Source organism: Jaculus jaculus, chromosome 2 (genome assembly GCF_020740685.1).
Source record: "Jaculus jaculus isolate mJacJac1 chromosome 2, mJacJac1.mat.Y.cur, whole genome shotgun sequence".
In the NCBI taxonomy this organism is placed as follows: Eukaryota; Metazoa; Chordata; class Mammalia; order Rodentia; family Dipodidae; genus Jaculus; species Jaculus jaculus.
In genome coordinates, this window is record NC_059103.1 from 93,591,117 (window position 1) to 93,616,194 (window position 25,078).

The 25,078-nt window shown below is 43.3% G+C and overlaps 2 protein-coding genes across 5 annotated transcripts in view; one reads left to right on the forward strand and one right to left on the reverse strand.

Moving 5' to 3' along the window:
• Positions 1-250: 250 nt before the first annotated feature.
• Casp6 (caspase 6) lies at positions 251-18,119 on the forward strand. Of its 4 annotated transcripts, none has more exons than XM_045143683.1 (9): positions 258-309; positions 8,555-8,622; positions 8,819-8,914; positions 9,835-9,877; positions 10,370-10,516; positions 12,267-12,343; positions 14,247-14,422; positions 16,342-16,501; positions 17,558-18,119. In XM_045143683.1, exons 3-9 carry the CDS (start codon positions 8,857-8,859, stop codon positions 17,797-17,799), a joined length of 903 nt encoding a protein of 300 aa, XP_044999618.1. In that variant the 5' UTR covers positions 258-309; positions 8,555-8,622; positions 8,819-8,856; the 3' UTR covers positions 17,800-18,119. The 4 variants fall into 4 exon arrangements, with proteins under 4 accessions (XP_044999617.1, XP_044999618.1, XP_044999616.1 ...); XM_045143681.1 differs by lacking the exon at positions 258-309 and adding an exon at positions 4,900-4,920; XM_045143682.1 differs by lacking the exon at positions 8,555-8,622 and having other exon boundaries at positions 251-309.
• Positions 18,120-20,800: 2,681 nt separating this feature from the next.
• The window catches only part of Mcub (mitochondrial calcium uniporter dominant negative subunit beta), a 124,837-nt gene continuing 120,559 nt past the window's right edge, over positions 20,801-25,078 (reverse strand). The window contains exons 5-8 of the mRNA XM_045144764.1: positions 23,070-23,230; positions 22,555-22,758; positions 21,716-21,832; positions 20,801-21,000 (exon numbers count right to left, since the gene is read on the reverse strand). Of these exons, the coding sequence (XP_045000699.1) occupies positions 20,923-21,000; positions 21,716-21,832; positions 22,555-22,758; positions 23,070-23,230 (560 nt within the window). The 3' untranslated portion in view covers positions 20,801-20,922. The remainder of the gene's footprint in view (positions 21,001-21,715; positions 21,833-22,554; positions 22,759-23,069; positions 23,231-25,078) is intronic.

Genomic DNA, 25,078 nt, shown 5'->3' on the forward strand with positions numbered 1-25,078 from the left:
CGCCTCCACTTTCTTTTGCCCTAAATCCCCTGCGGGAGGGCGAGCGCGGGCTAGAGCCAGCCCTGGACGTCACGAGCAGCGGGCACGCACCGCCCCGCGGAGCCTCGGGGCTCGGGAGGGCGGAGCGCCCCGGGGCCCGGCGGGTCCCTGCAGAGGAAGATGCGCGCGGGTCCTCGCGTGGCCGGGGCTCCGGGGGCGGGCCCGGGGCGGGGCGGGGCGGAGGCGGCACCGGGCTTTCCGGAAGCGGCGGCCGGGCGGGCGGCTCGGGGCTCGGCGCGGGGGACGCGGCGCGCGGGACTCGCCCTGCAGGTAGGCGGGCGCGGGACCCGGGGCGCGCGGGGAGGTCGGCCGCGCGGGAGGTGAGGGGCGGCGGGTCCCGTCCAGGCCGGCCGCCGCGGGGCCGGGGCAGCGCTCCGGGCGGGCCGCGCAGCCTTTGTTCCCCGGACATTTAAACCCCGGAGGCGGGCCCCGCTCTGCCCCGCGAGAAGTTGGCCTGGCGGGTGGAAAGAAGTGTTTGTCCGGGTTGTCATAGAAGTGATGCCCCTGCCTTAGCCTCCGAGGACCGGGACCTGGCCCCAGCCCCCTGCAAGCCTGGAAACCTGCCACTGTTCGATCGGGCGGGCGGGCTAACACGAAAATAACCTTCGCCCACCCAGCGATCGACTGTTAGACGCTCGCTTTAGCGGGCGCTTCCTGTCATCAGCTGGTTGTGGCTAAAGTTGGAAACTTCAAGCCTGGCCTAACTTTAAATAAAGAAAGAGAGAGAGAGAAAAAAAATCAGTGATGGGAAGATGGTTCAGCGGCTAAAGGCGCGTGCCTGCAAAGCCTGCCGGGTGTGGGTTCAATTCACCAGCACCCGTGTAAGCAAGACACAAAATGTGACCCAAGGGTCTGTCCGGTGTACGTTTGCAGAGGCATGGTGTCCCCCACCCCATACACACACATAGGTGGTACAAGTAAACAATTTTTTTAATATGTGTTTAGAAAAGACCTTTATTTCATAGCTCAGCCCTCTGCTTTACAGGAACCCTAAATCCATAGGCAAACTGTAAAAGTTATCATAGTTTTGTGGGAGTAACCATGCTGGACAGGCCAGGTGCAATGACCACCTCCAGTTTAGAGTGCAGTGGAGGTGAGGAGTGGGAAGCGGGGTGGGGCTCGATATACATCAGCCTCCTCCCTCACTCTTTGTTTCATTCCTTTTCTTTCCCAGGCCACGCCCTTTGCGGGGTGTGTTGTAATCTGGAGGCGGGTTACTTGGTATAAACATGGATGAGTGTGGTAGATTTTCACTAGTGACAGCTACTTTGGATAGGGGACAGGTGTTCCCCTGGCGCAGTGTGCTGTGACAGGTTGTTCACAGAGTTTGGAATTTATCTACAGACCTGGCTTTCAGGCCAAAGTCTCTGCTCTGCCTGGCGTGGTGGTGCACGCCTTTAATCCCAGCACGCGGAGGCAGAGGTAGGAGGATCGCTGTGAGTTCGAGGCCACCCTGAGACTCCATAGTGAATTCCAGGTCAGCCTGGGCTAGAATGAGACCCTACCTCGAAAAACCAAAAAACAAACAAACAAACCAAAGTCTCTGCTCTGACCTTAGGCAAGCTTGGCTCACTTTCTCTATCCCTTTCTGTACCCTTGAGCTGGAGTGAGATAGCATATCTAAAGTGCTAAACAGTCAACAAATTGTAGCTGGTGGCATTATCTAGGAATTAAACCAAGGCAGTTTTTATTAGGGTGGAACAGAAAAGTCAAAGCAAGAAGAGGTCAAGAATCAGGAGTCATGGTAGAAGTTTGTTTCCTTTCTTTTAAAAAGTATTTATTTTTAATCAAATTTATTGACCTCTTCCACACATGTATACAATCTCTCATTCCCCATCCCCCTCCACTGAACCCCTCTTCTATCCAACTAGTCCTCCTTCTATTTTGATGCACCCCCTTTTTGCCCCTCCCCCATCACCCATGACAACACATTGATGGGCCCAATATTATGCAGCTCTTCCCCAGGTTAAGACAGCTGCTGTGAGGTCATAAATGCACCAGCCACTTTGTGTCTGGAAGAAAGGATTCTACAGCACTCCTCCCCATCCTTTAGTTCTTACATTCCTCCCCCGCCCCGCAAGGTAGGCTCTCACTCTGGCCCAAGCTGACCTGGAATTCACTATGTAGTCTCAGGGTGGCCTCAAACTCACAGCAATCCTTCTGTTTCTGCCGAGTGCTGGAATTAAAGGCATATACCACCATACCAGGATACACTATTTTTTAAAAATATATATTTTAGGGCTGGATGGTTGGCTTAGTGGTTAAGGCATTTGCCTGCAAAGCCAAAGGACCCAGGTTCAATTCCCAAGGACCCGCATTAGCTAGATATACAAGGGGGCTCACATGTGTGGAGTTCGTTTGCAGTGGCTGGAGGCCTGGGTGCACCCATTCTCTTTCTTTCTCCCCTTCCCCTTTCATTGTCAAATAAATAAATAAAAATAAAATATTTTTAAAAGATATTTTATTTATTTATTTGAGGGAGAGGCAGAGAGAGAGAGAGTGAGCATACCAGGACCTCTAACCAGTACAAACAAACTCCACACACATGTGTCACCTTGTGCATCTGGCTTATATGGGTACGGAGGAATCAAACCTGGTTCTTTGGCTTTGCAGGCAAGCGCCTTAACCGCTAAGCCATCTCCCCAGCCCTGGTTCTTACATTTCTTTCTACCACCTCTTCCACAGTGCTCTGTGAACCTTGCAGGCTGTGACAGAGGTGTCTCACTCAGTGCCCAACCCTCCACTGTCGCTTCTACCTAACATTTTGAGGAGTTTCAAATCTCTCCAGTAGTCCCTGACATCTGAAAAGAGAAACTTCTCTAACCAAAAGTAAGACCAGCACTCACATATGGGACACATAAATATACAGATCGAAAAACATAAATATTTAGAAGGCAATTTGGTGAGCGTAATATATCCATTGAGCCAAGCAACAGTAGTAGCTCCCCCACCCAGGGCTTTTGACTTTCCCAACTATAGGTTTTTGACTAGGCTTTCAATATCAAGCATGAATCCCCTCCTGTGGAGCAGGGTCAAATTCAACCAAACAGGGTGGGTTGCCCTCATAAGTCATGCCACTGTTGCACCAGTGGGCACATCTTGTCTAGCTGGTTGGTTGCATAGCTCTCTGGGTTCCCTGCTGGCTAAGATTGTTGACTTTTCGGGCTGAAGAGATGGCTTAGTGGTTAAGCGCTTGCTTGTGAAGCCTAAGAACCCCAGTTTGAAGCTGGATTCCCCAGGTCCCACGTTAGCCAGATGTACAAGGGGGCGCACGCGTCTGGAGTTTGCAGTGGCTGGAAGCCCTGGCACGCCTATTCTTTTACCTATGTGCTGCTTTCTCTCTTTCTGTCTGTTGCTCTCAAATAAATAAATAAAAATAAATAAGAAAAATGAATGTACATGTGATCTCTCTCCAGATTAAAGCAAATGTTTCAAAAACACTTAAAAAATAATTGTTGACTTTTCTCCCCAAACCCATTACATAGAACTTTCCAGCATTGGGACAGCGAGTCAGCAGGCCTCAGTTCTAGCTTGATTTCTTTCTTTTTTTTTTTTTTTAGGATTATCATCTGTAGTTTTATTTTGTGATAGCTCAATATTTTACTTAGAAAAACTTTCATTGACAACTTCCATAAGCATATACAATAAATCACAGTAATTCTGTCCCACCACCCCTGTTCTCCCCTCCAAAATCTACCCTTCATTGACTCCCTTCTTCCTTCTAATTAGTCTCTCTTTAAGTTTGATGTCATCATTTCCCCCTCCTATTATGAAGGTCTTGAGTAGGTAGTGTCAGGCACTATGAGGTCATGGAAACAAGTCCCTTGCATATCTAGAAGACAGCATTGTAAGCAGTCTTGCCTTTCCTTGGCTCTCATCTTCTTTCCACCCCCTCTGGACCCTGGGGCAGTAGTGGTGTGTCTGTTATGGGGCTGAAACCAGCTGCTCTCTGACTGCGCCAGAGGCCCCGTCATTTTCTAGCTTGATTTCTTTAGTGTCTTACAACTGAAGCATGTGGAGTCTTCATCAATGGGGTCTTACCAGGTAGTTTTGGTGGGTAACTAAGAGCCTTGGCAATAGATTGTACTGTTTTGAGGACCATGGCACCCTCTTTAACCAGCAGCTCACAGGGAGTCATCCCACCCTGGCACTGAATTGTCCTACAACAACCTTTGCTTCTGGATATAGCACCATTCGCTCCCACTGGGCACTTCTGCCAAACTTCCTCTTTCTCTTTTCTTCATACACACACACACACACACACACACACACACACACACACATACACACATACAGATAGATAGATAGATAGATAGATAGATAGATAGATGGATGGATGGATGGATGGATGGATGGATGGATGGATGGATGGATGGGCTGGAGAGATGCTCAGTGGTTAAGGCTCTTGCCTGCAAAGCCTAGTGACCTGGATTCAACCCAGGTTTGATTCCCCAGTATCCACGTAAAGCCAGATGCACAGTGGTGCATGCAACTGGAGTTCATTTGCAGCATCTGGAGGCACTGGCATACATACCTATTCTCTCCCTCTCTCTCCTTACAAATAAACAAAAATAAAAATCAGTAAAACTATATATTTAAATTAGCTAATAAGGTAAGTTTCCATGTGGCTTATTCACAGCATCTGTAGTTTTGATTAACCTTCCTCCCATCCCTTCCCTTCACCATTCCTCTCCTGTGACCCCACTTAGACATTTCCATCCTCACTATTCCACCCCTCAATGGGAGACATTTTTGATAAATCACAGATGACTATGAATTTATAAACGTCTTACTTTCATAGGGAATCTCTTTCACTAAAAGTTATTTTCTTGACAGGTGTGATAATATGCACCTGTAATCCGCCCTATTCAACAAGCTGAGGTGAGAGGATTTCAAGTTCAAGGCTGCCTGGAAAATAGAGCACATCTCAAAAATAAGTATATGATGGGCTGGAGAGATGGCCTAGCGGTTAAGTGCTTCCCTGTGAAGCCTAAGGACTTCAGTTTGAGGCTCGATTCCCCAGGACCCACGTAAACCAGATGCATGCATCTGGAGTTCGTTTGCAGTGGCTGGAGGCCCTGGAATACCCATTCTCCCCTCCCCTTCCTCCCTCCCTCTTTCTTTGTTGCTCTCAAATAAATAAAGAAAAATGAAAAAGAAAAAATGAAAGTAAAAAAAAATCTTTAAAAAAAATAGATGAGAGAGAGAGAACTTGCAAGCAGGCAACCCACAATTCTGGCTGGACATGGAGGCACATTCCAGTAATTCCAGCATTCCAGAGGCTGAGGCAGGAAGATTTTGAGTTGGAGGTCAGTCAAGGGATAAATAGCAAAACTCAGTTTCAAAAAATAAATAAGGAAAATAAATAAATAAATAAATAAATAAATAAGGGGTTGGGAAGATGGCTCAGTGGTTAAAGGTGCTTGCTTGTAAAACCTGCCAGCCCAGGTTCAATTCTCCAGCACCCATGTAAAGCTGGACCCAAAAAGCGGTGCAAGTGTCTGGCATTCCATTGATGGTTGGCCAGAGACCCTGGCCCGTGCACATACATATACGTTCACAAATAAATAAATATTCTCTTCCTGTCAAAAGCCTTTATGGTTTCAGTGGGTATTTTTAAAAAAATATTTTTATTTACTTATTTGCAAGCAGAGACAGAATGATAGAGAGGGGATGGGCATGCCAAGGCCTCTTGCCACTGCAAAAAGAACTCCAAATGCATGTGCCACTTTGTGCATCTGGGTACTGGGGAATCAAACTCAAGTTGTCAGGCTTTGCAAGCAAGTGCCTTTAACCACTGAGCAATCTCTCCAGTCTGTAGTGGTGGTGGTGGTGTTTGTTCATTAATACAGTATCATGACACTTGTTAAGTGTATCCTTGGAAACTTATCTGCTTGATACTTTTAGTTCAGTGTGGCTGAAACAGCCATCGTGATGCATTCGTTTTCTTTATAATTTGTGTGGAAATTTTATCAACTCCACCAACATAATGGAACTTCAGTCAATGATAGCTATCTCCATACAGTTTAGTATGGATTCTATATGAACTACATGGCCACTGGTCCTAGTCATTAATTGGTAGTGCAGGCCAGGCATGGTGACACATGCCTTTAATCCCAGCACTCGGGAGGCAGAGGTAGGATTGCTGTGAGTTCGAGGCCACCCTGAGACTACATAGTGAATTTCAGGTCAGCCTGGACCAGAGTGAGACCCTACCTCGAAAAAAAAAAAAAAAACCAAAATTGGTATTGCAGGATACAAGGTACACACTTAGAGTGAACTATGGAATAGGCTAGAGTCAGGACCAGAGCTTCCAGAGCCCAGGTTCTTTACATGCATGGCATTAATAACAACAGCAAAGAATAACTTATTTTCATGAAACACTCTCCTGTTGCCATTGTCCACTTGATGTTGCCCAGGAGGTGATGTCTACCCTCTGCTCATGCCATCATTTTCCCTTGCCATCATGGAGCTTCCTCTCAAGTCCATACACCAAAATAAACCCTTTTCCCCACATGCAAAAAAAGAATAACTTATTTTTAAAAATCCCCTTACTGGGCTGGGGACATGATTGAGTGGGTAAAGCGCCTGCTGTATACACTTGGATATCTGAGTTGGATCCCCAGCACTCATGTGAGCTAGACACAGCAGCTTGCATGTACAATTCCAGCACCATCAGTGATTTGGGAGGCAGAGACCAGAGAATCTCCAGAAGCTTATAGGCCACCTCGCCTGGCAGACACAGTGGGTAGAAAACAAGAAACCCTGCCTCAAGGTGGAAGTTGAGAACCTACACCTGAGATTGTCCTCTGACCATCAAACGCACTATGGCCCACAACTGCCTGCACGCATGCATAGGAATACACATGTATCCACAAAGATACTTAAAAACCCATTAGGTGTGCCAACACCCATGTCTTGGGTATGTACTGTCCTTTTCCTAGGCACTCTCTCACTCTTCTAATGCTCGTACTTAAATCTATACTAAAGCTATTTATTTTTTTCTTTTTTTTTTTTATTCTCTCACTTTTTAAAAATTACTTTATTTTATTTATGATAGACAGAGAGTGAATGAGAATAGGCTCACCAGGGCCTCCAACCATTGCAAACAAACTCCAGATACATGTGCTACCATGTGCATCTGGCTTGCGTGGGTTCTAGGGAGTCAAACCTGGGTCCTAAAGCTATTTCTTCTCTTTTTTTTTTTTTTTTTTTTTTTGTTTTTCGAGGTAGGGTCTCACTCTGGTCCAGGCTGACCTGGAATTAACTCTGTCATCTCAGGGTGGCCTTGAACTCATGGCGATCCTCCTACCTCTGCCTCCCAAGTGCTGAGATTAAAGGCGTGCGCCACCACGCCCGGCCTCTAAAGCTATTTCTTAATAACTTCAAATTTGTGTCAAAAAAAAAAAGAGAAAATGGTCTCTCACTGAGGATGTTGCGTTTGATAATCTTGAATCTGAAAGCCACTTTTTAAAATTTATTTTCATTCATTTATTTATTAAAGAGAGAATTGGTGCCACCAGGGCCTCTAGCCACTGCAAACGAACTCCAGACACATGCACCACCATGTGCATCTGGCTTTAATGCGGGTCCTTGGGAATGGAACCTGGGTCCTTAGGCTTCACAGGCAAGCGCCTTAACTGCTAAGCCATCTCTCGAGCCCCTGCATGTCCTTTTAAACTGATTTTTTTGGAGTAACACTTAAAACTAAATCTGAAGTCCTTGACTAAATGGAGGAAATATTTGAGACAATGCAAACACATCCGAGCTGCTGCAGTTGGGAAGACTTGTGAGGCTCCTTAGAGAATGTGGGAAACATGCTCCGTCCTCAGGGGTGTAAGGCAGTCGGTGACAGGCCTTTTAGCACAGTCTTTCAGGAACACACTGAGCTACTGGGCCCCGCATTCAAGGCTCCCAAAGCTAGAGCAAGGGAGCTGTTGGGTCTGCCACCACCTTCCCAAGGCCAAAACTGGCTACTTTCCAGCTGGACTGGGGACTCTTGAAGGAGGATGGTGCTTAGCATTCTGACATGAATTTCAGTTGCTTAGTTGGAAGTCCTTCAGTGCCTTTATAAGATCACTGGACAAAGGAAGAGAAGGACAGCTGCTGTCTTCTCAGAGCAGCATGTGGCCTAGGAAATGCCTGCTTCCTGTGACTGCCTTCTTGATCCCTAGGAGAGTGGTGACTGTGAGGAAGAAGGGTTTCTGCTGGCTGTTAAGCTTTGGTGTAAAAGTGAACCTTGTGGGCTAGAGAGATGGCTTAGCGTGCAAAGCCTAAGGACCTAGGTCTGACTCCCCCGCATCAACCAGATACTCATGGTGGCACATGCATCTGGTATTGTTTGCAGTGGCTAGAGGCCCTGGTACACCCATTCATTCTCATTCTCTCTCTCTCTCTCTCTCTCCTTTCTCTCTCTCTTTCTCTTTCTCATCTTTCTCTCTAATAAATAAATAGAAAAAAATGTTTTATTAAGTTACCTTGTGACAAAGGCAGATTGCCATTCTTTTTCTTCCAGTTTCAGGTCCTGGAAATCTTGGTGGGGACCCAGGAATCTGTATTCTCACACTCTCACCAGGGATTGAGGCAAGTTGAGCAAAACCGCTTAGGGCCTATTAAGCAAGGAAATGTCCTAGTGGGGACTTGGCTGAGTATTGCTTGAGCAAATGTTGGAAGGACCAGGCTGGGAAGCAACTAGTTAAAGGGGACTGAGCCAGTTTCCCCACTTCACCGTCCCTGCCAGAGAGTTTTTTTAATTTTGTTTTGTTTTGCTTTGTTTCAGAGAGAAGAGAGGTTGGAGTAATCAGGTGTTAGGAGAGAATGTCAACAGACAGAGAGGAAAATAATCCTTTCTGCCTTCACAGCGCTCCTCCCAGAGGTACATCTTGCTTTCCTGCTAATATTTCTATGTGTTCATTAACGTCCCTCCTCATCTTCTTTAAGCTGCTCAATTAATCAGCTGAAGACAGATTATTGATGCAAACACTGCCAGTACAGAAGCCACTGGCTGCAAGTTGCTGTTTAATTTTATCAAAAGCTGGACCAGATTCCAGTCCCAGCTACATACAATGCTACATACAGTGCTGAGGCAGGAGAAGTGATTGGGTCCCTGAGTTTGAGGCCAACATGGGCAATTAAAGGGAGATAAGTCATGGAAAAATAAGGAAGGATGGAGTTCCTCATTTGCCCTTGCTGCATTTCAAGTGGTCCGTAGCAAGTGTGGCTAGTAACCAACGCATGGGTTTATGCAGACTTAGAGAACTTCCATCAGCACGGCAAGTCCTGTCACACAGCAGTCTGGAGAGGAGGGAAGGACGCAGGGAAGAGTTGTCCAGAGGGTGGTGGAAGTGTGATCTCGTATGGAACACGGGTCTCCATTAACAGAGTTCAGTGCAGACATGCCATTCAGGACACCCTGAATCTGAGCCTTCCCTGTCCTTCCTTCCGGGTAGATGTCCATCTTACACAGACGAGGGAATCCACTGGCTGGGTTCAGGCCTCCTATATGACTCAGTTCCTGCTCTGTTTGCAAAAACATTTTCTGTACAACAAAGCAGTTGTATAATTCAATTCGGACTTCATAACCACAAAATTGTTATTCTGAGCAGATGTGTTTGTCTGCATGTCTGCTTTAAGATGATTTGTTGTTTTGCAAGTGAGAGGAGGCATTGAGTCACTAGTTTCCTCTCATTCATAAGAGTCCTTCAGATGGACTCGGAAGGGGATGGCAATCTCTGTTGCATTTTACTACTATTACTCAGACATGAAATAATTAACAAGCATCAACTTTTTTGATAGGTGGGGAACAAAACGTGACGGAAATAGATGCCTTCTATAGAAGGTAAAAGTATGCTCTTTTTCTACTAGAGGCTGTTTCCTTTGTTGGACATGATCGCCCTGTAGGAATGAGAGCAAGAATGGTTGTGGGAGCTAGAGAAAAGAACTGAGTATCCCCAACTTTAGTATGGGGAAGCAAATGTGTAGATAGGGTTAGCTGCCACCTGTGGCTATCAGAGGACCCAGGGTGATATTCGGACTATTTCATACTTGATATGGTGTGGGTATGGCACTAAAGCCTGGCCCTGGGCCAGGCTATAGTCCTTTGTCACTAGGATCTGGGGACCAGTTTGAAATATCAGTGCTGGGGTGGGGAGTTCAGGATGGGCACAGTGATGTCAACCAGGGGTAGCTCCTTACCAACAGTCTCTCCCAGTGCCCACCAGTGAGTTTCAGCCTAATAGAAGCAGCAGATTTCCATCTGCACCCTGGCCTTGGGCTTGGCAGAGCTTATTATTTAATATGACGTGACCTGAGGATTCCTTTTCCTTGACAGTGAAGTACTCGACCCAGCAGAAAAGTACAAGATGGACCACAAGAGGAGAGGAACTGCCCTGATCTTCAACCACGAGAGGTTCTTCTGGCACTTGACACTCCCAGATAGGCGAGGCACCAGCGCCGACAGGGACAACCTGAGCCGCAGGTAATAGACGTCTGTCCAGGTGACACACTGATGTGATACCAGAACTAATTGTAGCCAATCATCAGTGATTACAGATCAAGGCTCTCCTTCGGACACAGCAGGTGCTTAGCATGCATGAGCCTGAGTGTGACCGCCCCCCACAGCACCTCAAACCCAACAGCAATCCCCTCCAAATAGACCCTCACTTAAGAATTGACTGAGTTATCTTCCTTACCTGAGTTACTGAATGCCAACAGGCTTTGCTTTGATATTAACGTTGTCTTGTAGTAGATGGGATGATTCTAACTTGAGTTGGTTCTCATGATTGACTCAGTTCCTACTGTAGATGATTAAGGAAAACAATAAATTCCCTCTTTTCCCCCTGAAGAAAAGTAGCTTTATATGTCATAAAATATGAACAGAGAGCCAGGGAGATAGTTCAGTCAGTGAAGCTTGCCTCACAAGCATGCAGAGCTGAGTTCGCTCCTCCATACCCATGCACAAATGCCAGGTGGGCTAGTATACACCTGTAATCCCAGTGCTGGGGAGACATAGACACACTCGCTGTCCAGCTGGTCTAGTCTCACTGGTTAGTGCCAGGCAATGAAGAGGTAGATGGTCTTTCTGAGGAATTCAGCCACATGAACACATACCTACACATACACACGTACATCCCCCCACACATGAATACACACACACACACACTGAAAAATGTAGAGGGGGCCAGGTGTGATGGTGCATGTCTTTAATCCCAGCACTTAGGAGGCAGAAGTAGGAGAATAGCCATGAGTTCAAGGCCACCTTGAAACTACATAGTCAGACCCTACTTCAAAATACCAGGAAGGAAAGAAAAAAATAAAGGGGGCTGGAGAGATGGATCAGCAGTTAAAGGTGCTTGCCTGCATAATCTGTTAACCTGGGTTCAATTCAATTCCCCAGTTCCTATGTAAAGCCAGATCACAAAGGGGCACGTGTGTCTGGAAGTCATTTGCAGTGGCAAAAAAAAAGTTCTAATGTGCCCATATTCTCACATAACACTCCACCTTATATCTCTCAAACAAATTTTTAAAAATTTATTTTTATTTATTTATTAGAGACAGAGAGTGAGAATGGGTACGCCAGGGCTCTAGCCACTGCAAACAAACTCCAGACATATGCGCTACCGTGTGCATCTGGCTTACATGGGATCTGGAAAATCAAACCTGGGTCCTTAGGCTTCACAGGCTTGTGCCATGACCACTAAACCATCTCTCCAGCCCAAATTTTTTTAATTAAAAAATATATAGAGGGATGGAGAGATGGCTTAGCGGTTAAGACACTTGCCTGTGAAGTGTAAGGACCCAGGTTCTACTCCCCATTACCCACATAAACCAGATGCACAAGGTGGTGTGTGCATCAGGAAATCATTTGCAGTGGCTGGAGGCCCTGGTGTGCCCATTTTCTCTCTATATATCCCTTTCTATTTCTCTAATAAATAAATGAAAAAAAGCCAGGCATAGTGGCACACACCTTTAATCCCAGCACATGGGAGGCAGAGGTAGGAGGATTGCCTTGAATTCAAGGACTACAGAGTGAATTCCAGCTCAGCCTGGGCTAGAGTGAGACCCTACCTCAAAAAAACAAATAAAAAGAAATATTGAAAAAAAAATTATTTATATATATATATATATATATATATATGGAGAGAGAGAGAGAGAAATCCTCAAAAAGTAAGGATATTTGATGACTTGGAAAAGCTCATAAGTTAATACTAAGTTTAATGTATCACCAGGTTTTCAGATCTAGGATTTGACGTGAAATGCTTTAATGATCTCAAAGCACAAGAACTACTGAACAAAATTCACGAGGGTAGGTAGTTTTGCTATTAAAAACTAAATATTTCTCTGCTTGGGATTAAGTACTTTTCACATCTATAAGGACAGATACAAGTAATTCACTGTATAGCAGAAAAAGCATTACTAATTTATGCCCTCTTATTTATAGCCCCCTCTAGAACAGAGACCCTGGAAAAGTATCATTCCTCCAAAGTTTGTATTTGGTATGCCACTAGTTATAGTTTGTTATTACTCTACAGGTAAAATGACCTCTGTGTTTGTTTGGTAGTAAATCTAATAAGTGAATTCAGTTCAGTAGACTTATTTTTTGACCCTTTTCTAGCTCCATTTTTTTTCACTGTTTCAAAGTAGTTGATTTGCTTATGACCTTTAATTTTAACATTATCACTGTGTAGTAGCTAATCTAATTATAATACAATTTACCGTCATTACTGCATGCTGATGGACTACACTTGTTATTCGGATAGTTATTTTAAACCTTCTTCATTTAAAAGCTTACATTTAACTAAACTGAAATCATTTTAATTGGAGCTGGCTATTGATCAGGTCTTCTGCCTTGCTTATAGGCATTGGTGGATGCCAGTCTCATGTCTTAATTTTTTAATTTTTTTTTAAATTTTGTTAGCATTTTCCATGATTATAAAAAAATCCCATGTTAATTCCCTCCCTCCCCCCACCACTTTCTCCTTCATGTCTTAATTTTTGCGTAAGCTGAGTACGACAGACGTACAGTGAAGCTAGGCTGTCACTGGAGGGAAACCTGTTGCTGGGTCTTTCCAAGTCTGCTGATTCAAAGAAACCTTTGATTTCTTGCCACTTGGACCTTTGAAAACTTATTAGTGGGTATCCATTGTATAAAACGGGTTTTACAATGACCTTTTTGTTCAAGTGCATCATGTACTTTGAGCCTGTCCCCTGCTCTCCTTCTTCCCACCACAAGTACTTCCTCTTCCCAAACTGCCCACTTTCCGCTTTCATGAAATTTATATATATAGTGTAACCTGTAGGTTTCTTGTGAGAGAGAAATGGGAAGCTAGTGATCATCTTCAGTTCCATCCATTTTCCTGCAAATCACATCTTCTCTTCTTTATGGCAGACTAAAGGTCCATTACGCGTTTGTGCTGCATTTAGTGTATCCAGTGATCTGCAAGAAGCATAGATGTGCAGTTATCCCCATAGTGCGCTGACGTGTGCTCTCAGGAGAGGAGTTGCTGGTCATTCTAGTTCTGGTTCAGAGGAACCTCCACATTGATTTCCATAGTGGCTGCATGAGTTGACACTCTTCTTACTAGCAGTGTATAAAGGCTTTTTTTTTTTTTGTACTTTCGGGATAGGGTCTTACTGTAGCCCAGGCTGACCTGGAACTCACTGTAGTTCCAGGATGGCCTCAACCTCACAGCAATCCTACTTCTGCCTCCTAACCAGCACTTGTTTTTTGATAAGGGTGTGATAATGTTAAGGATTTTGTTGTTTGTGTATGGTGTGTGTGTGTGTATGTGGGAGCACGTGTGTGTTTTTAGGGCGCACACCTATGTGTTCAGGTGAATGTATGTATGTACAGGCCAGAGGTCAGCATAGGGAGCCTGGCTACATAATGAGTTTCAGGTCTTCAACAGTGTGAGACCCTGTTTTCTCAACTAGCCAACTAAAAAAATAAAATCAGACATGGTTTGGTGTAAGTTACTCTATTTGATTAAACACTATAAAGTCCAGGGCTAGCTTGGGTTACATAATGAGACCCTATCTCAAAAAGCTTTTAAATGTGTTCCATTATCGTTTACATTTGTTAAAGAAAGCAAGTTTCCCTCCCCACCATTTTATAAACGCACTTTTGCTGTGGTATCAGTAAACTGTTCCTGTGCGGCTAACAAGCATGTCGCTTTCGTTTCTGCGTGCCTGTTGCGGGCCCTTCACAGTGTCGACCTCGAGCCATGCAGACGCCGATTGCTTTCTGTGCGTCTTCCTGAGCCACGGTGAAGGCAATCACATTTATGCATACGACGCCAAAATTGAAATTCAGACACTGACCGGTTTGTTCAAAGGAGACAAGTGTCAAAGCCTAGTTGGGAAACCCAAGATATTTATCATTCAGGTAAGATTCATCATATTATCATCTTAATTATAAAATCCGTGATTCATGTGATTATGAAAAGGGAAAAGTCAATTTCCAAAGTATCTTTCTCCAGTAATTAATTATCAAGGCCCCTTTTGGATCCCAGCCAAGGAGAGTTGCACTTTGAGCTATTATACGTAATCTTTACACTGTCATTATCTTTATTACACGCCAGCCCTTGGACCAGCATTTACCAGTGTGCTACTGTCTGGCTGGGCTGGGTGTGGTGGGAGAGCCACTGCCAAGGAAAATACAGACTGGCCATGGGGGCCAGCCTGGTCCCCAGGCTTGGGTCTGTGGGAGCAGGGAGATGAACTCCTGTGGAAGTGAAGGGGAGGAGGCCAGAGGACCAGGCCTAGCCCACTTTATCCCTTCCACATTTTCCCCAGATTTTTTCCACCCTGCCAGGTTTCAGAAATAAATTTTTTTTGACTTGAACATTATTTGGTATTGGGGTTAAGACTTAAATATATGAATTTTGAAAGCTGAGGAGATAGCTCAGTGATTAAAGGCACTTGTTTGCAAAGCTTGTTAGGTCGGTTCTGTTCCCCAGTACCCACGTAAAGCCAAATGCACAAAGTGACACATGTGTCTGGGGTCCATTTGCAGCAGCAAGAGGCCCTAGCATGTTCATACTCTCTGTGTGTCTCTGTCATTCTCTCTCAAAGTTTTTTTAAATGAATTTTGAGTAGAGAATAATAGAGCTTGTAATATACAAGAATAAAATGTGGGATCAGCTCAGTAATAGAGGTACAGAAACCAAAAAGTAGAATTTAATGTTAGCTTTTGCTTTGGAATTAGGAAATAGAAATTTAGGCTTCACTTTAAAGTGGAATCAAAAAATGGGGCTGGAGAGATGGCTTAGCAGTTAAGCGCTTGCCTGTGAAGCCTAAGGACCCCGGTTCGAGGCTCGGTTCCCCAGGTCCCACGTTAGCCAGATGCACAAGGGGGCGCACACGTCTGGAGTTCGTTTGCAGTGGCTGGAGGCCCTGGCATGCGCATTCCCTCTCTATCTGTCTCTTTCTCTCCCTCTCTCAATGTCACTTTCAAATAAATAAATAAAAAATGAACAAAAAAAAATATTTAAAAAAAAATGAAAGGCATGTTGATGTATGTCCTCTCAGGTCAGGCACTGCCATTCTACCTTGACAAGTTATGGAAGTAAATAAATAGGCAAGCAAAGAACCATCTGGAAATAGGCTACCTGATTGAACACAGGTAATATTAGGTAAATCTTCCAGTTTTTGAAAACAGAGGTTGACTCTCGGTGCCATGGGTGGCTAGTGCACAGGAAGGGTCAACGCCACGGTAGCCTTTGCCCCTCTTCACCAGATCATTCAGCATACTCTCCTATTTATTTATTTGTGGCTACTGATTTTTGTTGTTGTTGTTGTTTGTTTTTCAAGGTAGGATCTCACTGTAGCCCAGGGTGACCTAGAATTCACTCTGTAGTCTCTGGGTAGCCTCGAACTCATTGCTATCCTCCTACCTCTGCCTCCCAAATGCTGGAGTTAAAGGTGTATGCCACTATGTCGGGCTTTGTTTTTTTGTTTTCTTTTTTTTTCAAGGTAGGGTTTCACTCTAGTCTAGGCTGACCTGGGATTCACTCTGAATTCTCTGAGTGGCCTTAAACTCAAGACGATTCTCCTACCTCTGCCTCCCAACTGCTGGGATTAAAGGCGTGCGCCACCACGCCCAGCTTTTTTTTCTTTAACATTAACTAAAATAGATATAAATAGGAGCAATTTTATCAGCCTTACACCTCTCAAGCATTCTTTTCAGCTGCATATGTGGCCTCTGTTACTGACACAAGGTGTGTTGAATTCCATGTTCACTCTGCACCCCAAGCACTGGGGCAAAAGCAAAGGCAAAGAAATCACTCTCTCCTTATTTCTTAGGCATGCCGGGGGAGCCAGCATGATGTCCCAGTGGTCCCCTTGGATGTGGTGGATCACCAGACAGAGAAGCTGGACAACAACGTGACAGAGGTGGACGCGGCCTCTGTGTACACACTGCCTGCTGGAGCTGACTTCCTCATGTGTTACTCTGTTGCAGAAGGTGAGGGGCAGTGGCAGCGTTTCAGCCTGAAATCGGCCTTCTTGCTAAGCCTGTGCCACCCTTGATGGAAGTAGATCAGGTGTTTCAGGCTCAAGTCACCGTGTCCTACTAGAAAGTTTCAGACTTAGAAGGGATTTGCTATGTATGGCAGAATGATAAGTGAAGTGTACAATACCTTCCAGGAAGAAAATCATTACTGAGAACTATGTTGAACAAAGCAATGTGTCTAATTAAATGAAGTCTTAGCAGCCTGGCTAAATACACACACACTCACTGATGCTTACTGAGGATGTGGGGGCAGGCACCATGGTGTTTTCATGGAAAGCTTTCTTGCAAAATATATTTTTTATTTTTATTTATTTTTTTTGGTTTTTCAAGGTAGGGTCTCACTCTAGCCCAGGCTGACCTGGAATTCACTATGGAGTCTCAGGGTGGCCTTGAACTCATGGCATTCCTCCTACCTCTGCCTCCTGAGTGCTGGGATTAAAGGCGTGCACCACCACACCCGGCTTGTTGCAAAATATTTTATTGATTTATTTTATATATTAATAATTGTTTTATTAATTAATTTGTTAAATTCTCAGCTCTGGTAATCAATCACTTTTACTTTCTAATCTCTAAGACTATTGACTATCTTCTTGGGAATTGTTTCAGGAAGTTGAGGAAATTATCATTAATCCCATGTATATAAAAATCATAGAATTAACATATTTTTCTACGTGAGATTAATCAGTAGGGAAAAAAAAAAACCTTGAACTCATATCATGGGATCCTTCTTATTCTTTCCAAGGGTTTTTGGGAACTACATCTCTGTAACTGAAAGATAAAGGTGTTTTTCTTTTCTTTTCTTTTCTTTTTTTTTTTTCAGGGAGAGAATTAAATATGTAGCTTTATATTTAGTTTTTTTTTCTTTCTTTTTTTTAATTTTTGTTAACATTTTCCATGATTATAAAATATATCCCATGGTAATTCCCTCCCTCCCCAAAAGATGTTTTTCAATTACTGTGAATTGAAAGAAAATGACAGAAGCCTCTCTTCCTCCTCACCTTGTTTTAGGCTATTATTCTCATCGAGAAACTGTGAATGGCTCGTGGTACATTCAAGATTTATGTGAGATGTTGAGAAAGTATGGTTCCTCCTTGGAGTTCACAGAACTGCTCACCCTGGTGAACAGGAAGGTTTCTCAGCGCCGAGTGGACTTCTGCAAGGACCCCAGTGCTATTGGCAAGAAGCAGGTCCCCTGCTTTGCCTCCATGCTAACGAAAAAGCTGCATTTCTGTCCCAAATCTACTAACTAGGACCATTCTGTCTTAGCTAGGCAGTATCATATACATTTCCTTCCTTATCTAACTGTCACTAGGTTGTAGCATTTGGTCCAGCAATTTTAATGGTTCAGGGTTTGATGGCCAGTAGAGAAGTGCTGTTTTATGTTTGCTTGGTTTTTTTTTTTTTCTTTTAATCATGTTGAACATGGTAAAAAGGCTTAAAAAGAAATTACAATACATAAACATAAGCATTTGGTAAGAAAGATTTTTAGTAAACTACAAGATTACCCAATATATCTGGCTAATCTGACTTGTATTTTGTACCACCTTTTATACAAATTTATTAGATGATGTTTCTAAAGGTTTTTGAAATTCAAGAATGAAATTGTTTTTCTTTTAATAAAATATTGAAAATCATTTCATCGTTTTTTTATAATTAAAAAAATGTTTTTATTTATTCGCAAGTGGAGAGAGGGCAAGAGAATGAGTATGGACATGCCAGGGCCTCTTGCCCCTGTAAACAAACTCCAGATACATGTGCTACTTTATGCATCTAGTTTATGTGGATACTGGGGAATCACACGCAGGCTGACAAGCAAGTGCCTTGTAACAACTGAGCCATCTATCTCCCCAGCCCAAATTTTTCTAATATTCTTTCAAAATATTTTTTCTTTATTTATTTGAGAGAGAGAGAGAAAAAAAAAATGGACATACCAAGGCCTCTAGCCACTGGAAACAAACTCCAGACAAATGTGCTGCCTTGTGTATATGGCTTTTCATGGGTACTGGGGAATCGAACCTGGGTCCTTTGACTTCGCAGGCAAGCACCTTAACCACTAAGCAATCTCTCTAGCCCTCTGATATTCTTATTTGTGTAATTTATAGTGGAATTGTGTTACTTGATCAAATATAGGTTACTATCTCATTTTTGATTATTTATTTGCAAGCAGAAGGAGGGAGGGGGAGACAGAGACAGAGAGAGAGTCAGTACATCAGAGCTTCTTGCCACTGCACATGAACTCCACATGCACGTGCCACTTTGTGCATCTGGCTTTATGTGGATACCAGAGAATTGAACCCTGGCCAGCAGGCTTTAAGAGCAAGCACCTTTAACCACTGAGCCATCTCAACAGCCCTGAATTACACATTTTGTTTTATGACTTTAACTCCCTTTTAAAAAGAAAAATATCACCTAGCAAAGAGGCTCAAGCCTTTAATTGTAGCACATGGGAAGCAGAGATAGGAGGATTCCTGTGAGTTCAAGACCAGCTTGGGGCTACATAGTGGGTTCTGGGCCAGGCTGGCCTAGAGTGTGATCCTGCCTTGAAAAATAAATAATAAATAAACATTTTAAAAAATACCCTTAGAAGAAAGTGTCTTTAACCACTGAGAAATCCTTCTAGCCCCTAAAAAAATACCTTCAAGAATTACTTTGTCAGGCTAGAGAGATTGCTTAGTGGTTAAGGCAGTAAAGCGAAAGGACCCAGGTTTGATTTTCTAGTACCCACATAAAGATGGTGCATGCACCGGAGTTCACTTTGCAGTGGCTAAAGGCCCTGGTGCTTGCGCTCACTTGCTCGCTTGCTCTCTCTGTCAAATAAATACATAAATAGTATTTTTTTTTTGAGGTCAGCTCTCACTCTAGCTCAGGCTGACCTAGAATGTAGTCTCAGGGTGACCTCAAATTCATGGTGATCCTCCTACCTCTGCCATCTGAGTGCTGGGATCAAAGGTGTGCCCCACCACACCCAGCCTAAATAAAATATTTTTAAAAAGAATTACTTTGTCATTTCTGAGGATGAAATATAGTAGGCAATGATACTTAGCCACTAAGGGCAAAACAAAAGTATGATTCTACAGTAACTTAAAATCATCCAACAGTCACAATGCACGACCCATTTTCATTAACAAGGAGGGTCTAATGGGAGGGGGTAGATCACAGATGAGCCTAAGTAATGGTACCAAACTGTATTTACTGAAAAGAAAACTAATAAATTAAATTAAAAAAAATCATCCAACAGACACTATGGACTACAGAATACAAATCACATTACAGAATAACAAAGTTTAAGGTTCAATTCTTATTATGACATATAAAGTTTAAATAATAATATTTCCTAGTAACATGCTTGTCAAAATGGTTAAATTTTGAGGCTTTGAGACCTGAAACATTGAGTCACTGGTACAAAAGCATTCTCTTGCATATGTTGTTTGGTTACAGTTTAACAAGCACCAGTGTGGCCTGCAAGATGTTTATACCCTTGACAAATGGTGAAGGTCACTCAGCTATCAAAAAAGCTGGACATAGTGGATCATGCCTATTAATAATAGCACCCAGTGGCTGAGACAAGAGGATTGCCCTGAGTTGGAGGCCAGTCAGGGCTACAGTGTGAGATTCTATCTCAAGAAATAAAACAAGCTGGGGCTGGAGAGACGGATTCACAGGCAAAGGTGCTTGCTTGCAAAGCCTGATGGCCTGGGTTTGATTCCTGAGTATTCACAGAGACAGACGCACAAACTGGCACATGTATCTGGAGTTTGTTTGCAGTGGCACAAGCAGCCCTGGCGCACTCAGTATTCAGTCTTTCTTTCTTTCTTCCCCAACCCCTCTTCACTTGCAAATAAATAAAGAAAAAAAATTTTTTTTTCAAGGTAGGTTCTGTCTCTTTCTAGCCCAGGCTGACCTGGAATTCACTCTTTAGTCTCAGGGTGGCCTTGAACTCATGGCAATCCTCCTACCTCTGCCTCCCGAGTGCTGGGATTAAAGACATGTGCCACCACGCCTGGCAAGAAAAATATGTTTTAAAAAAAGAAAGAAAGACAATGACAATTTGATTCCAAATGAAGCCCAGAGCCACAGTGAGTGTCAAGCACCCTGGCCACCTTCCCTCGCACATGGGGATGGACATGGAATGAGCTGGTGAGGAGTGTTAGCTGACAGCAGCTGCTGCTTTAAGGGAGGTACATAAGTGCTTTGTAATATCAATTCATAAAAACCCACAAACCAAGCAAGTCAAGTGGGAACTTCAAAGAATACTGCTTTCACACAAATTTATTAACAACAAAGATGGCACCTATCAAATGGAAATGAACAAGACCTAAAAATACCCAATATATAAGTTATTACATAACCCAATGATGTTTAAAAACATAAGATTAGTTCTTCTCATTGAGTTCCTCTACTTGCATTTTCATATATAAGGAATGGTGTATGCTGTTCAGAGCTTCTTGAGCCTGTGAAGGAAAAAAGAAGCATAGGATTAGACAAAATAAATATCAGCATTAGCCGGTATGGTGGCGCACGCCTTTAATCCAAGCACTTCGGAGACAGAGGTAGGAGGATCACTGTGAGTTTGGGGCCAGCCTAGGACTACAGAGAGGAATTACTGCTTGAGAGGAATGCTGTAAATTTAATGTCTCCACAGAGCAACAAAACATTTAAATTACTAGGGCAAATGCCTAAAGTGTTTCAATTTTATATAGATCCCTTATTTAAAAATGAGCTTAAGCATCCTTATGCTTAAAAAATAGAACTATTGGGCTGGAGAGATGGCTTAGCGGTTAAGGCGTTTGCCTGCAAAGTCAAAGGACCCCAGTTTGATTCCCCAGGACCCACATAAGCCAGATGCACAATGTGGCACACATGTCTGGAATTCATTTGCAGTGGCTGGAGGCCCTGGCATGGCTATTCTCTCTCTCTCACCTCCCTCTCAAATAAATAAATAAATCATTTTTAAAAATAGACCTATCATGTTGTTCCTATCCTAATGGTTTCTCTAGTTTTTGTTCCTAAAATAAATAAATAAATAAAAATCATGCCTACCCTCTTACTAAGCAGTATACAGAAATCCAAGACCAAAATGTAACCTTTGAAAATAAACCAATAATTGCATTCATTTCCCCCAACTCCCAGCAAAAGCAGCTACCAGATATATTTGCAGCAAGATACCTTCACAAGGTCTTCCTTTAGCCTGTTGTATTGTTCCACATCAAAATGCTGCTGTTCTGATTTCTTGTAGAAGAACTGAAGAAACTGCCTGCTCCTAATAGATGAGTAAGTATAATTCTAAAAAAGAGAGAACACTTAATGTTTTGAATGAACATATCCTGTCACTGCAAGAAAGATACTCAATGCCTTAACATCCAGGAAAGGCAAGCAGATGAAGGGGTATAAATATTTACAGTGACCATCATAGCAAACATTTTAGATGACAGAGATAGGACATTAAATTTGGTTTGAGTAAGCTGCTCCCTTTAAAATCCAGGCAAGCTGGGAAGAAAAATTACACGTAATGGGAAGAAAAAGGGGGAGAGTTTTGTTTTTTTTTTTTTTTCAAGGTGGAGGCTCACTCTGGCTCAGGCTGACCTGGAATTCACTATGTAGTCTCAGGCTGGCCTCAAACTCACAGTGATCCTCCTACCTCTGCCTCCCGAGTGCTGGGATTAAAGGCGTGTGCCACCACACCCAGCAAGGGGAGAGTTTTTCAATCAGGAAAGCTAGTCACTGGGTATTTTATAGTGTACATTCAGTCTTATCTATAAATGAGGGCACAGAGAATGTAAATGTAACATGTAGGCTATTCTAATTCATCTATAGGGGCTATAGTTTCTATGTTGTAAAGTCTCCATCCAACCTTTATGGAAAACAATTATAATTTTCCCACCCTCTGAAAGAAAACTCAGCTAGCAGTAGCTCAGTAAAAGACAGGCTTTTGATGCTTATGGGTTGGCTCGGGTCAGAAATTCTGTACAAAGGTGTTCTAACTTACCATTTTCCTATTTCCTTACCTGCCGAGTGACTATGAAGTATGCAAAGACGACCATGGAATTTGCAAAAGTCAGGAAGTACGTGACGGGTTCCATGAGGTCCCAGGAGTATACCCACCACGTGAGCCAGGCCAGTGCCCCGCCCTGAGTGGAGAGCAGGGCTAAACCAAGCCACAGGAGTCTGCTGGTTCTGGCTTCTGACTGAGCTTCGATTCTAGCTTTAACCTAAGGGAAGAAGAGCCCTTAGTTCCAATTTACAAATGCACCGGTTTATGGGAGCAAACAAGCGACAAAGAACATCGAACCATGCACATTTGCAGTACTCCGAAAAAGTCAGGGAAGTGGGAAAACAACTACTCATTTCCAAATCAGTGTGTGGGGGTGAGTGCATGTATGTAGGGGCCATGTATGTGTGGGTATGTGTGCATGTGAGACAAGTGCACATATGTAAAACCCAAAGATGCTCATGTGACATGCACTCAGTCATGTTAGTGATCATCACTTTCAAATAGATGCAACTGGGGGGGCTTCCCAACCTGCTCCAGGGGTTGCAGCTGTTCCTTCAGGTGGTCAATTTTTGCCAATAAATGGTGTTCTCTTTTCTTTTGAAATTCTTCTAGATGCAAGACTGTAAAGAGTCTGTGAACCAAGGATTTCACAGGGTCCATCTCAGCCATGTGCCCATTACTCAGTTTTTCTGAGAAAAGACAAGAGAAACAAAGGCCTTTACTTGCCTCCAGTGTAAGTCCGGGCAAGCACATCTGGTGTTGGCTTACCAAATAGGAGCTGTTTGATGCAAGTCCATCAGTCTCTCATATAAAGGCAATAACTAGTGGTAAATTCATTGTCTTGGGACTGGAGAGATGGCTTAGCAGTTAAGGTGTTTGCCTGAGAAGCTTAAGAACCCAGGTTCGATTCCCCAGAACCCAGGTAAACCAGATGCAAATGGTGGCACATGAGTCTGGAGCGCATTCTCAGTGGCTAGAGGCCCTGGCACACCTATTCTCTCCCTCCCTCCCTCCCCCTCTCTCTCTCTCTTTCTCACTTGCTCTCTCATAAATATATAAATGAGAAAAAATTCATTGTCTTTACCAAGTGTGGTGGTGCACGCCTTTAATCCCAGCACTAGGGAGGCAGAGGTAGGAGGATCGCTGTGAGTTCCAGGCCACCCTGAGACTACATAGTGAATTCCAGGTCAGCCTGGGCTAGAGTGAAACCCTACCTCAAAAAAGATCATTGTTTTGCCTTTTGTAATATGACTCTTACTGCTGACATGTAGGGAAAGGGCATGAACCATTATCGGAATGCCGATGACGACCTCATCTTACTTATATCACATTAGCTTTTGGGTTCACAGTTAGTCTGGAGTTTTACCTCAAACCTTACTCTCTAGCACCAGTCATCTCTCCAACAATTATTTTAGGATCTAGAGAAAATGAAAGCTGTTGTACAGACATTTAAGCAAAGGTAAAAAAGTACATTTGAAAAATCGTTCAAGCATATGTTCCTTTAACAGGGAAAATATGCATAGATCTGAAAGATAACTCATATGTACTTTGGAGAGAGTGAGAGAGGGGAGAGAGAGAGAGAGAGAGAGAGAGAGAGAGAAGAGAGAGGAGAGACCAAAATATTACCACTATGACAAAAGAAAAGAATTCTCTTTATTTATTCATTCAAATTTTTTCCTCCGTTGGTCTAAATTCATTGTACATGGTACTGGGTTACTTAAGGACATTTTGTACTTAAGGATACTAGGTATATAATGAATTTTAAGCATATTCCCCCACCATCCCTCTACTTTTTTCCTTTTCACATGTCCCCATTAGTCCCCTTTGTTCCACTGACAGTTTCACTTTTCCTTGCATGTCATATGGGCATCCATGATTTTATGTATCTACATCAAATATGGGAGCTGTAAATGTTTTAGACAAAGCAAGGAACTGGAGAGATGGCTCAGCGGCTAAAGGTGCTTGCTTACAAGCCTGCTGGCCCAGGTTTGATTCCCCCGTACCCACATAAAGCCACATGCACAAAGTGGCATATGCAGCTGGAGGTTCCCCCCCCAACGAGAGGCAAGAGGCTCGAGTGTGCCCATTCCCTCTCTCTCTTTCTCATACTCACTTTCTCCACCCTTCTCTCTGCTTGCAAATGAATATTAAGACTAAAATGAGAGAAAACATGCAATATTTGTCTGAGACTAACTTAATTCACCTAATATGATTATTTTCAGTTGCATCCACTTTTCTGATGTACATTCATGATTTTAGGTGTCTATATAAAATATAATATAGGAGCTGTAAATGAGAGAAAACATGCAACATTTATCTTTCTGAGGCTGACTTAATGTGCTTAATATAATCATCTTGTTTTTCTGTAAAAAGACAAGAAGTTTCTTGAAAATGAGGTAATTTCATGCTCTATGGCTGGAAAAAAAAAAAATCCCACTGTGTATATATACCCTATTTTCTTTATCCAGCCCTCTGTTGACAAATACCTAGATTGGTTCCATAACTTAGTTATTGTGAAAGGAACTACAATGGACATT